General features: G+C 51.7%; 1 protein-coding gene across 4 annotated transcripts in view; it reads right to left on the bottom strand.

Annotated features, from left to right (window-relative positions):
- Positions 1-3697: 3697 nt before the first annotated feature.
- THAP4 (THAP domain containing 4) overlaps positions 3698-13696 on the bottom strand; it is a 43114-nt gene continuing 33115 nt past the window's right edge. For all 4 annotated transcript variants that reach the window (XM_066345844.1, XM_066345845.1, XM_066345846.1 and 1 more), the window contains 3 exons: positions 12529-12638; positions 11573-11676; positions 3698-3962 (listed from right to left, as the gene is read on the bottom strand). In XM_066345844.1, coding sequence (XP_066201941.1) covers positions 3843-3962; positions 11573-11676; positions 12529-12638 — 334 coding nt within the window. In that variant the 3' untranslated portion in view covers positions 3698-3842. The remainder of the gene's footprint in view (positions 3963-11572; positions 11677-12528; positions 12639-13696) is intronic.

The raw sequence follows: 13696 nt of genomic DNA on the forward strand, positions 1-13696 counted from the left end.
TGATAGTAGCCCAAGCGGAGGTCAACAGAAATTACCACCGAGAAGTGGGTGCTACTCTAACATGTCTCATGTGTGGACACCTTGCAACTGGAGAGGGTGGAGGTTGGAAGTTTGAGGTCTATGCTAGCAAGTCCACACTGCACGAATGGACCGTTCTGGGCGATTCTGGTGACTCGGAGAGGGAAGAGGGGAGTGGGGAGAAAGCCTGCACCGTCCTAGAGGAACCTAAGCCCCACGAGCAGGATGCTGTAGAAGTATGGACAGTAGTGGCCATTCCGATGACATCTCAGATGGAGCTGCAGGGAGACCATCACTGCTCCCAAGTGGCAGAGTGCTCGGCTGAACTGGGTCCGTGTCCTGGAGTTCCGGGAAAGGCCTGGCCCATGGGAGCCACGGAGCCGGATATCTGGCAGGGAATCTCTAAGGAAAGTTGAAATGTTGAAGGAGCAGCCTAATTTCTCTTTTGAATATTTATAGTAAAATGCATGAGAAATAATTTTTTTTTTTTTTTTTTTAAATTTTATTTATTCATTTTTTTAGAGAGGAGAGAGAGAGGAAGAGAGAGAAACAGAGAGAGAGAAGGAGGGAGGAAGGAGCTGGAAGCATCAACTCCCATATGTGCCTTGACCAGGCAAGCCCAGGGTTTCGAACCGGCAACCTCAGCATCTCCAGGTCAACGCTTTATCCACTGCGCCACCACAGGTCAGGCCAAGAAATAATTTAAGAGACAAAATTGTCCTTTAAAAAGCAAGCAGAGGCCCTGGCCGGTTGGCTCAGCGGTAGAGCGTCGGCCTGGCGTGTGGGGGACCCGGGTTCGATTCCCGGCCAGGGCACATAGGAGAAGTGCCCATTTGCTTCTCCACCCCCACCCCCTCCTTCCTCTCTGTCTCTCTCTTCTCCTCCCGCAGCCAAGGCTCCATTGGAGCAAAGATGGCCCGGGCGCTGGGGATGGCTCCTTGGCCTCTGCCCCGGGCGCTGGGGATGGCTCCTTGGCCTCTGCCCCAGGCGCTAGAGTGGCTCTGGTAGCGGCAAAGCGACCCCCCCGGAGGGGCAGAGCATCGCCCCCTGGTGGGCAGAGCTTCGCCCCTGGTGGGTGTGCCGGGTGGATCCCGGTTGGGCGCATGCGGGAGTCTGTCTGACTATCTCATAGCCTGACCAGGCGGTGGCATAGTGAATAGAGTATCGGACTGGGACGCACAGGACCCAGGTTCAAAACCCCGAGGTCGCCAGCTTGAGTGTGGAATCACAGACATGACCCCATGGTCACTGGCTTGAACCCAAAGGTCGCTGGCTTGGAGCCCAAGGTCGCTGGCTTGAGCAAGGGGTCACTTGCTCTGCTGTAGCCCTCTGGTCAAGAAACATATGAGAAAGCAATCAATGAACAACTAAGGAGCCACAATGAAGAATTGATGCTTCTCATCTCTCTCCCTTCCCGTCTGTCTGTCCCTGTCGTTCTCTGTCAAAAAAGAAAAAAAAAAAAAGAAAAGAAAAAAAAGTAAGCAGACTGTAAAAATCTGGAAAATTCTCAGCCTGTCCATACTAAAGTAATGAGACAGCTGTCCTGCGGAACATGAGAGGTGTTGCCACATGTGATAAGATTACTACTGATGGTCGTCTCAAAGAAGCTAGGGGCTGGTCTCCAAGACCAGGAAGAACGATGAACAGCACTTCGGAGAGTATGGGGTGCCTCCCTTCCAGGCCCAGAGTGCAGGCCTGCTCACAGGGAGCATGTGCACAAGCCATGGGGGCCTTGCTACTTCCGCCTGGATTTCCTAAGACACAGTGGCCCCGGGGCTCGTGACCCAGGAAGAGACCCAGGCCCTGCATGGGAGAGGCCACTACAGTGAGGCTCCCCTAGGGTGACCTCAGGTGGACAGAGCTACTGGTGTGTGACTGCAGTCTGGAAGGGACCTCTATCCTAGGTTTTGGTCTTGCTCAGGGCCTGTCACTTCCCCCTCGCTTCCCCTTTGGAATGGGAGTGTCCATCCATGCCGGCCCCTCCCCCATATTTTGGAGGCTTTTTTTTTTTTTGGTGAGAGACAGATAGGAAGAGAGATGAAAAGCATCAACTTGTAGTTGCGGCACTTCAGTTGTTTATTGATTGCTTCTCATATGTGCCATGACTGGGGGATTCCAGCCAAGCCAGTGACCTTGGGCTCAAGCCAGTGACAACGGGATCATGTTGATGACCCTGCATTTAAGCTGTCAAGCCTGTTCTCAAGTTGGTGACCTCGGGGTTTCATTCTGGGACCTCAGTGTCTCAGGTCAACGCTCTATTCCCCGTGCCACCACCGATCAGGCTTGGAGGCATGTTACCTGTCTGGCTGCACAGGTTCACAGCTGGAGGGGCTGTGGCTCAAGACGAGCTGTACCTGAGCCTCCTCCATCCCTGATTTACTCAGAGTGCCCAGACCAGCCTCCCTGTGCCCCCAGCACCTGGGGTACCAGCTAGGTTTCCTGCACACTGGTTGTGCTCCTCTGAGAGCTCAGCACCAGTGCTGGTTCTTCCTGCACACTGGTTGTGCTCCTCTGAGAGCTCAGCACCAGTGCTGGTTCTTCACCTGAACTCCAGTGCCCACTTGGTAATGCCTTTTGTCCCTAAGCCCCCAGGGCGGTGGTACAGCCGCTGCTGCAGCCCAAGTGCCTCCTCTCTCATCCCATATCAGTCTGTGTCCCTGCTGTGGCCTCTGACACCCTGGGTGTGCTAAGACAATAACCAGCTTTGTCTGTAAACGAATGCTGGAGCCCTGGGGGATAAATGACATGATGTCTGGGATTTGTTAAAAAATACTGCACAGTGGATAGAGCGCTGACCTGGAACTCTGAGGTCGCCGGTTTGAAACCCTGGTCTCGCCTGGTCTCGGCACATACAAATGCTTTCTGCTTCCTCTCTCTCCCCCACCCCCCTCTATAATCAATAATGAAATCTTAAAAAATATACTGCAGGAAAAAAAGGGGGGGAAACCAAGGGACCCACTGGGACAGAGAGTGGTGGAGGTGAAAGCTGGGTGACAGGTGCAGGGTCCGTGCGTGTCTGCAAACTCCTAGTCAACAAACAAATCAGCCTGACCAGGCGGTGGCGCGGTGGATAAAGCTTTGGACTGGGATACGGAGGACCCAAGTTCGAAAACCCGAGGCCGCTGGTTTGAGCACAGCTCACCAGCTTGAGTCCAAGGTCACTGGCTTGAGCAAGGGGTCACTCGGTCTGCTGTAGCCCCTCGCACCCGTAAAGCACATAGGAGAAAGCAATAAAGGAACTAAGGAGCTGCAACGAAGAATTGATGCTTCTCATTTCTCTCCCTTCTTGTCTGCCTGTCCCTATCTGTCCCTGTCTCTGTAACAAAAAACCCAAATCAAAGTAACGTCTTACAGAGTAGTAAAGTGAGAGTCACATGACAAAGTCCACAACCACCCTGAGCCCCGGCAACGTGGCTTGTCCTTATGAAAACGGGGTCCTCACTCCATTAGCTCAACAATCACGGCAACCCTTTCTGTCCCATCTGTCTTTAGCTCATTACTGATCATACTGCTTACACTTTATAAGTATTTCAGATCTTGTCAAATATTCAGGAAAAAAGAGAGAGAGAGAGAAAGAGAGCCCCCCCTTCTTAGTTTTTAGGGAAAACATTCTGGAAAACAGTCACCAGCAGATGAGGAGATGTACAGTCTGCTCACGTGATAGCAAAATGCTCAGCCATAAAAATAAAGGCCTTTTATTTGGTTTCTATGCCATTACAGGAACCCGGGGCAACATCCTTGAACCCACTGGACCTGCGGCACGCCCACACCTGCTGAGGCAGCGTCACGTCAGGACACACGGCCGGAGGAAGTTCTGTTCTGGGTCAAGGGGTCACCTTCTTGTACGTGATGTGAAGATGCTGAGTCATGGGCTGGGTAGTGGTTGCCATGGACACCGTCTGTTCAAGTTTGCCTTCAGAATTCAGCCTGAATTTTCGGGTAATCTGAGCAGAACAAAACAAATACAAAACACCTTAGTTTTATCTCCCAAAGATTCAACAAATGTGTGACGTCGCACCACAGGCCAAGTGTTCCGCGTGGGCTGCAACATGTCACCTTAGCCGTGAGCCGGTGACGAGTGTCTACAGCGCTACAGCGTTTGCAGAGATCCAGGTGTCCTGAGCCCTGGTCTGCGCCTTTCCCTGCCCCCAGCTGTGCCCAGAAGGCCAACAGGTGAACATGTGACTGTTGCCCCATCTCAGGGTGTTTAGATGCCAGCTTCTTTTTTCATCGGTAACTTATACACCTGTCAGACAGACGCTGACCTTCCTTCACTCTACAGCTTGAACCCATGTCACATGTTCCTGGAAGACTCAGGGCGACCCTTCGGGAACGAATTACGGCAGCCGTCCCCAACAAGGAAGCTGCAGTACAGGAAGCAGCGCCAGTGAGAAGCCTCTGCCTGGACTTCTTCGCACAGCTGAGAGACGCCTCGACGCCATCCTTTCTCGTGTTCTGGAACATTCTGGGGGCTCCAGAAGCACACGAAAGAGGAGTGCTCCTTTGGGCCACAGCCAACTGCTTTGTAACAGACCAGCCCTCCGGCAGAGAAAAAGCCAGATTTTAAAACGTCTCCTTGAAGGCATCAGAGCCACCAAGGCCACGGGTCACCAAGGTCCCAGGGAGAAGGGAGTGCAGAGACCAGACCAGCATGGCTCCGCCGCCCACCACTTCCCAGCTCTGCCCGCACGGCCGCAGTGGCTCCTGGACACGCTATGTGCACTCACATCATCTCACTGTTCGCGGGACCCCGCGCGACCTGTCCCTCGGCCTCCAGCTCTGCCTGGGCCAAATCTGCAAACACCGCAGCAGCCATCTTGCTCCAGAATAAGGGAGGAGGGACGCGTCCCCACGGTGAAGACACCAAGGCCACCTCTCCTGGGTCCCAGGAAGGAGGCAGTGCTGGGAAAAGTGGTGAGGGCTACCCTGTGCCCACCACCCCAGGTGTGCACAGTCAGCAGGTGTGGCCTCCAGAGTGCTGTCCCCGCATCTCAGGATGACCGTCGGCTGTTCCAGTGGCTAGCTCAGCAATGGCAGTGCCGTGCACAGCCACCCCAAGAGCCACCTGTCAAGTCCTTGGAGACTTTCTCCCCTTGACCTTTCTTGTGCTATTTTCCTCTTCAAATTCGTTATTTGGAAGAGTTAACACAGAGGCAGATGTACACTGCCCGTTCAGGCTCCACAGGCAGAGGCCTGCTGCTGGTGGCAAGCAGCAACCCCGTGAGGTCACTAATGATAAGTGCGGGCGTGTCCCAAGGCTGCCACAGAGCCATCTGAGCCAAACTGGTCCTCGTTCCAATCAGGTGTGGCTGGAGGCGACGGCGCTCGCCCAGGCCACTGAGAGCACGCCGGCTGGAGACGCTCTACAGGGGGAGTCCAAGGGCGTCCAAGCCGCTGAAGCCACAGGAAGACCCTTGTCTTTTCTTTCTGAGGGGCACCCGGACTCACTGGGTCAAAGTCTGCATTTCAACAAAACCCCTAGAGTCCCTGGAACATTACAGTGTGAGAACTGTGTGAGTGATGAGTAATTTGCATAGAGTGTGGCTATTACAATGTGAGCAAAGGGCATTTCCTAAGATTCCTGAGTGGAGTCATGACCACAGGGTTTAAAAAATGGCATCAGCGAGAGACTGAAGGTTGTGGCCATGGGGACCTGGCAGTGGCTGGGCAGGGTGGGCGGGGCCTGATATCACTAAGGAAGAATGAGCAATTCTCTGTGACACGGGAATATGGGAGGTGACAGGGCAGGAGGCCAGAAACAATTCCAGGCTATGAGCCCCGGGTCCCTCAGCTCCAATTCTGTGCTCAAGACCCCAGTGCCTTCACTGTCTAATGAAATGGATCCTTACTTTGAAGACAGTCCTAGCTAGCTGTCCTAATTATTTTTCAACAAGGTTGCCAAGCCATTCGGTGGGAAAAGGACAGTCTTTTCAGCTAATGGTGCTGGGAAAACTGGATGTTCACATGCAAAATAACGAAGCCGGGCCTTATCTAACAGTGCACACAGAACAGGGACTCAAAACAGACCACAGACTCGGATGGAAGAGCTGAATCTACAAGGCTCTTAGATGAGAACGCGGGACAGAAGCTTCACGAGGCTGGACTTGGCGACACTTCCTTGGAAATGACACTAAACACATAGTCAAAAGAAAAACAGACAAATTAGACTTTGTAAGTATTTAACAATTTTGTACATCAGAAGGCACTCTCCACAGAATAACAAGGCAGCCTATAGAATGGAAGTATTTGCCAGTCATATATCTGATATTAGAGCTAATCTCCAGCCTGCCCTGTGGTGGCGCAGTGGATAAAAGCGTTGACCTGGAATGCTGAGGCCTGCCTGGTCAAGACACATACTGGAAGCAACTACTACAAGTTGATGCTTCCTGTTCCTATCCCTCTTGCTCTCTCCTGTGCATGTGTTAAAAATTAGTAAGTAGAATCTTAAAGGAAAAAAAGAAGAGAAAAAAATTAATGTCTAGGATATATCAAGATCTCTTACAACTCAACAACAACAACAAAAAATATGGGCAAAGGACTTGAGCAAACATTTCTCCAAAGGAGAGACACGAACGGCCATCAAGCCCATGAGAAGATGCTCCAGCACTGACGACCCACCACCTCAGCCACCCGGTGGGCTGCTATCAAACCCAGAAAACACCAGGTGTTGGTGAGGATGCAGAGGAACCGGAGCCCTGTGCATAGTGACAGGAATGGAGAATGGAGCAGCCACAGTGGAAAACAGGATGGAGGTTCCTAAAAATTTAAACATAGACTTCCCATATGACCCAGCAGTTCCACTTCTGAGTATCTACACCCAGAAGAACAAAGCAGGGCCTCAACGAGATGTCTGCCACCTGTGTTCACAGCGGCATCACTCACAGTAGCTAAAACAGGAAGCAACCCCAGTGTCCACAGACGGATGAAGGGCCAAACACAATGTGGTCCATCCATACCAGGGAATAGTACTCAACCCTAAAAAGGAAGGAAATTTTTTTTTTTAAGAGACAGAGAGAGTCAGAGAGAGGGATAGACAGGGACAGACAGGAATGGAGAGATGCGAAGCATCAATCATCAGTTTTTCGTTGTGGCACCTTAGTTGTTCATTGATTGCTTTCTCATATGTGCCTTGACCGTGGGCCTTCAGCAGACCGAGTAACCCCTTGCTCAAGCCAGCGACCTTGGGGTCTCGAACCTGGGTCCTCTACATCCCAGTCCGATGCTCTATCCACTGCGCCATCGCCTGGTCAGGCAGGAAGGAAATTCTGACACCTGATACAACATGGATGAACCTTGGTGATATTATGCCGAGTACAACAAACCAGTCATAAAATGACAAGCACCGCATGACTCCATTTACACAAGGTAACTAGGGTCATCAAAATCACAGACACAGAAAGTAGATGGTGGTTGCCAGGGGCAGGGGCAAGGGTAACAGACAGAGCTTCAGACATACCAGAGCTATGGGGCGATGGACGGCTGCACAACAATGTGCATGTATTAAAAACCACGGAAGCCCTGGCCGGTTGGCTCAGCGGTAGAGCGTCGGCCTAGCGTGCGGAGGACCCGGGTTCGATTCCCGGCCAGGGCACACAGGAGAAGCGCCCATTTGCTTCTCCACCCCTCCGCCGCGCTTTCCTCTCTGTCTCTCTCTTCCCCTCCCGCAGCCAAGGCTCCATTGGAGCAAAGATGGCCCGGGCGCTGGGGATGGCTCCTCGGCCTCTGCCCCAAGCGCTAGAGTGGCTCTGGTCGCAATATGGCGACGCCCAGGATGGGCAGAGCATCGCCCCCTGGGGGGCAGAGCGCCGCCCCATGGTGGGCGTGCCGGGTGGATCCCGGTCGGGCGCATGCGGGAGTCTGTCTGACTGTCTCTCCCTGTTTCCAGCTTCAGAAAAATGAAAAAAAAAAAAAAAAAAAAAAACCACGGAAGTGGACACTTGAAAATGGTTACGATGATAAATCTTTGTTGTATGTGTTTTAACTCAGTATAAAATATTAAAAAAGAAAATAAAGTTGGGAGTGAAATAAACTCAAGGGTATTACTGCCAACAGACCTGTGCGACAAGTCAGGTCTTCAGGATGAAGAGAAGTAATGCCACTGAAACTCAGACCAACAGCAAGGAGACGGCACCACAGAGAGAGTCAGCGTGCGGCTCTCACGTAAGGTTACTTTCCGCTCATTGTCATTTCTTTGAAAGTCAACTGTTTAAGAGTGAAGGTAGGAGCACTGTGAAGGTTTCTAGTGCAGTGTGTGCACACCTTTACACGGACCAGGTGTGGCCACAGCAGCACGGAAGGAGGGTACACAGAGATTCCAAGCTGCGAGGCTAGCACACGTGAACTGGGAGGCGGGGACGTAATGAAACAACATTGATATTAAGTTTAAAATGCAGACACCTTAAAGCAGCTATTAAAAAGAGATACAGTTAAGAAGCTAATAGAAAAAATAAAACAGAATGCTAAGATTATTATTTTTTTTTAGAGAGAGAGAGAGGAGAGAGAGGTACAGACAGGGATAGACAGACAGTAAGGGAAAGAGATGAGAAGCATCAACTCATAGTTGTATTTCATTAGTTGTTCATCGATTGCTTTTTATATTCACCTAGACTGGGGGGCTCCCGCTGAGCTAGTGACCCCTTACTAAAGCCAGTGACCTTGGGATCAAGCCAGTGACCATGGTGTCATGTCTATGAGATCACACTCCAGCTGGCGACCTCAAGCTCAAGCCAGTGAGCCTGTGCTCAAGCAGGCGACCTTGGGGTTTTGAACCTGAGTCCTTAGCATTCCTGGATGATGCTCTATCCACTGAACCACCACCTGGTCAGGCAGAATGCTAAGAATATTTAATTAACCCAAGAGAACTTAGTAAGGCTCAACCAGGGGGAAGGTCAACTGTCAACTGGGGGAGAGGTCAACCCGGCATGTGAGGCCAGCCTCTGGTCAACCAGGTCACTTGGTGGGACAGAGCCCTCCCCTTGACCCTACCCCACAGGCTTCACTCACTTCCTCCTACTCCCACCCCCCTTTTCTAGAAAAGGAACTTTTGTTAAATTAATAAAACCAAAAGTTAGTTCTCAGCAAAAATAAACAAAAACCAAACAAAACCCTGATCAGCAAGCAGCCTTGGCAAGTACGAACCAGAACATGAGAACCACGGGGAGTCTGGTCACTTCTCCCAAAACTCTGAGAATAGTGGTGAAACGAGCATTTTTCCTGGCAAACATGAATTTGCATAAGTAGTGAGGAAAGGGCATGAGGTGATCAACATGGAGGCAGAAGCACCGTCCAGACGTGGCCCCTGCACCCGGGTGCTCGGCCCAGACGCCTTCCTGAGGGTCACCACGATGAGTTCTGTGGGGCCACCTTTTTGCCAGAGGCAAAAACAGCTCAAGAGCTCCCAGCTCATTCTACAAATCAGTGATATCAAAATAGACAACATGTGAGAAAAAAAAAACGTATTTAATACATTATGACTAGTAGGAGTGGTCCTCAAATAACAAACACTCTTCAACGTTTAGTTACTAATGTAATTCACTGTATTGACAGCTTCAAGTAGGAAAAACAGAATCCTCCCCAAAGAGGCTGCAAGAGCATTTAATGAGACTCAAAAAGCCCTCCCTGAGAACAGTCCAGAGCACACAGACACAGGATATTGACCCTTGACCTGGCAATGGCTGCCTACAGCCAGTGTCCCCCAGGGCAGGGACACAGCAGGACCATCTGAAGCTCACCTGCAGCCCTGTCAGCGCCCTGCCTCACACCCAGCACTCAGAAACGGGCAGACATGGCCGCGTTCACAGAAACATACAGAAACCAGAAGTTTCCCCATAACCAACGACCAATCAGAACAGGAAAGGGAAACAACCTTCTCTGCACAAAGCAACAAGAACTGAGCTGTGTGATTCAAGTTACACAGAAATGAACTCTGATGTCTCCTGAGTACACCGAACAAGGCCCGAGGCACAGCCATACCATCACCCTGCTGTGCAGCGCAGATGAGACGGCACCGGACTCCCCGATTCACCGACGCACTCACACAGTCGGATGCAAACTGTATGGACCTGGACAAGCTCATTCTACAGTCATCTAAACGAGGACATGCTTAAGAATTAAACAAGAAAACTTTGGGAAAAGAATCAAGAGCTTTCCCTACACGTTAAGATAGAACATAAAGCTATGATAACCCTCAATTATTAGATTTTATTTTAAAAAAGGTTTCCATTGATTCGGGGAGGGGGAGGGGGGAGCATCAACTCATTCCACTTAGTTGCTCCATTCCCTTTCACTTTTGCACTCAGAGCCCCTCACATGTGCCCTGACTGGGGATCGAACCTGCTACCTTGCCCTGCCAGGACGATGCTTTGTCCAATGTGCCACCTGGCCAGGGCCTAGATGATTTTAAATTACTACTGAAGAACCTGACCGGCGGTGGTGTAGTAAATAGAGGTCCCAGGACACTGAGGTCCCCAGTTGGAAGCCCTGAGGTCAGTGGCTTGAGCGTGGGATCATCAACATAATCCCAAACTGCTGACTTGAGCAAGGACTGGCTCAGCTTAAGCGCCCCAGTCAATCAACATATAAGAAGCACTTAAAAAACAGGTCCTCCCCTATTTATGGGGATGTGGCTTGAGACAGGCTGAGATTTCAAATCTGTGGGATACAGATCACTGCCGTGGGGAGTCAGATCTCTAGGTTGCATCCTATCAAAACAAAACAGAGAGACTACGGGTCTGAGTGTAAAAAGGAAAGCTACAAAAGTACAAGAAAATGGAAGAATAAGCTTATCATTTTGGAGAAAACACCATCCTGAGCATGAACCCAAATCCATACACCACATGAGGAAGACCCCTAGAGGCGACTACCAAAAAGCTCACAACCTACAGACTGAACACAGAACACACCACGGTCACACAAGCCTCCAACGGGGAAATGCCTGTCACATGTACAGCAGACAATGGGTTCACACCCACAGCATGTAAAGAGCTCTCACAAGTCAACCAGAAAGTGAGAGCCCACAGGAGAGAGAGCAGGCAATGACTCTGAACGTCAAGTACACAGAACAATAGGAACGGGCAACGAGCTTCGGGGGGCTCCCTCTCACTCACAAGTTACAATTCAAAACACGAATGAGACCATCTCATTTAGGGGATTCAAGAGGATCAGAAAGCCTGCAATCATGGCATGCTGGGAAGGGGGCAGCAAAGCAGGCACTCCTACAATGCTGGCAGAAACGCAACCGTTAGGAAAAGGAACTTCACAGTATCTGTCAAAATTTAAAGTGAACCCACCCTTTGCTCCAGCAACTCAACCGGGAGAAATTTATCTAACAGACGGGGAGGTATCTGCAGAAGTGGACACAAATGTAGAGTCTAAGATAGAGAAACAGGCGGTGAGCACCCCACTGCCCCCAGCAGGGCACGTGAGGAGCAAAGAGGAAGGATGTGCTCGGAGACACACAGGCCCACAGGTCAAGGGAAGGGGGACGACGTGACGTCGTTAACAGACGTCCACCGCGCCGTGACACCTAGGATGGTGGCTGCGCGGATGGGCTCACCTGCTCCACGTGGGGCTCCTTGGCGAAGGAGATCCTGGCGATGGAGTGGGAGGCGATGTGCAGCTCCTGTCCGTTCACCTCACCCTCCTCGACCTCCACGATGCCTGCAAGGGGGGGCCGTCAGTCCAGGGCAGCCTGCCACAGGCTCTCGCTACCCAGCGCCTCTACGCCTCTACCGTCTTTGTATCAGGGAGTAAACAGACCCGACACTGGAGCCATCGGGACCCAAAGGCCCCTTGCCTGCAATGGCCCCCCTGGCATCAAGACAGAAGAGACTCTATTTCCTCTTACAGCCGGGGAGGTGATCTACAGAGGGTCGCTGTGACTCCACCCTCCACCCCCCAATCAAATCGGTCCCCTGGGATCTGAGAGAGGAGGGGAAGGTGGCCAGGGGAATGGACGCCCCTCTGGGTCACCACTGACCTCCACTCCACCAACGCCCTGGGCTCTATTCCAAACTGGCCTGGTCCTAACTGTCCACCTGCTTCCAGGAAGTGAGACTCACCTGAACCAGGTAAAGGTCGACAAGTAGATTTTGAGTAATTTCTAACTTACAAACATGGGAAACTATTTTAGGACGACCTCCCTCTGGAGACAAAGCAGACTTCCAGACAGAGCTTTCGGCTAGACAGTGAGCCTCCCTGGCCTAGCTCTTCCCCCACTGATGGGAACACTGACGTACGTGCACCTGGGAACAGGTGCTGGGTGTGTGCTGTCACTGGAAGAGATCAGAGACGCTCCTACAGCTCACCCACCTCCTGGGGCCCCCAGAGACTGCGGACAGGGCCCCACTGCACTTGTCCCTACACTTCCCAACCTGAAAGGTACCCACAGGTCAAGTCTGTGTCCCAACTGACCCCCACAGATGTGTCTATGAGCAGGGACACCAGAGTGCCTGAGACCAGGAGTGGAGGCTCCCTCGCCCAGGAGCTACCAGTGTGGCCAACGAGGGTTACCTGTGTTCTGAGCACTGACGAAGGCCACCTTGTTGGTGTCAGGCTCAAGCCGGATGAAGCCACATTCCCTGTGCATGGGCTTCCGAGTGTCCGGGTGGAAGGCGTTGAACCTGCACAAGGATGGCGGAGTGAGGGCAGGCAGAGGGGAGCACAGGGGTGTAGGGCCCCAAGCACAGGTGTTGTGGCTACCCTCCCCACTTTATCAGGCCCCCACTAAGCACAAGGTCATGTGCTCCTAGCTCACAAGGAAACGGACAGCCACACAAAGGACACTGGGACACTCAGGCAACCATGTGTGTGGGCTGTGGCCCCAAGGGCATCAGGGCTTCTGCCTCCAGCCTGGATGTGTCCCCTGGAAAACTTCCTCCAGCCAACTCCACTGTGCCTGTCTCTACCTCGAGGGCTGTAACTTGCTCTTTATAACTCGGGGTAACCCCAAGGCATGATATGCTTCAGGCCTGCACACCAATGGGTAAAATCCCTCCCCTAGTCAGGCCTGTCCTCCCATGAGCTACCATCCTGCCTCAGACGCCCACACATCCACACGGTAGGAAACAGAACAGGACGAGCCAGGACTCAGCTTCTTATCCACCAGCCGGCGTAATGACGCCAGTTCACGGTGGTGCGTAAGAGACAGCTGTGCGGACAGCACTTACACTGTAACGGAACTTTCCCAGCACTACCAGCTGCCGGCAGAACCGACCCCTGAACAGGTCAACTCTGACAGGCCAGTGCTGGTGGCCACAGCACACACCTCTCTACCATGACTCCTGATGAGAAATACACTTTGGGTCATAATCTAATACACACACACACCCTGTCGTATTTACCAAAATATACACTCCCTACTATATTCTTCTAATGCTAGCCACAAAATGCTCTAATGGGTTGTCACTCATGGTTTAAAACAGGGGTCTCAAACTCGCGGCCCACCGAACAATTTTGTGCGGCCCGCAGACTAATCCACGAAGTTCAAAATATTTTGGATAAAATTAAGTAAGCCCGTGGATTAGTCTGCGGGCCGCACAAAATTGTTCGGTGGGCCGCGAGTTTGAGACCCCTGGTTTAAAAGGACTCTTTACATTGTGAATTATTTTATCGAAAATGTCTTCCTTTTGTGTAATGTGCGGAATACTGCTTTGTCCTCATCCTTTCAGTCAAGAATAAC

The sequence above is a fragment of the Saccopteryx leptura genome, chromosome 7, assembly GCF_036850995.1.
Source record: "Saccopteryx leptura isolate mSacLep1 chromosome 7, mSacLep1_pri_phased_curated, whole genome shotgun sequence".
NCBI lineage: Eukaryota > Metazoa > Chordata > Mammalia > Chiroptera > Emballonuridae > Saccopteryx > Saccopteryx leptura.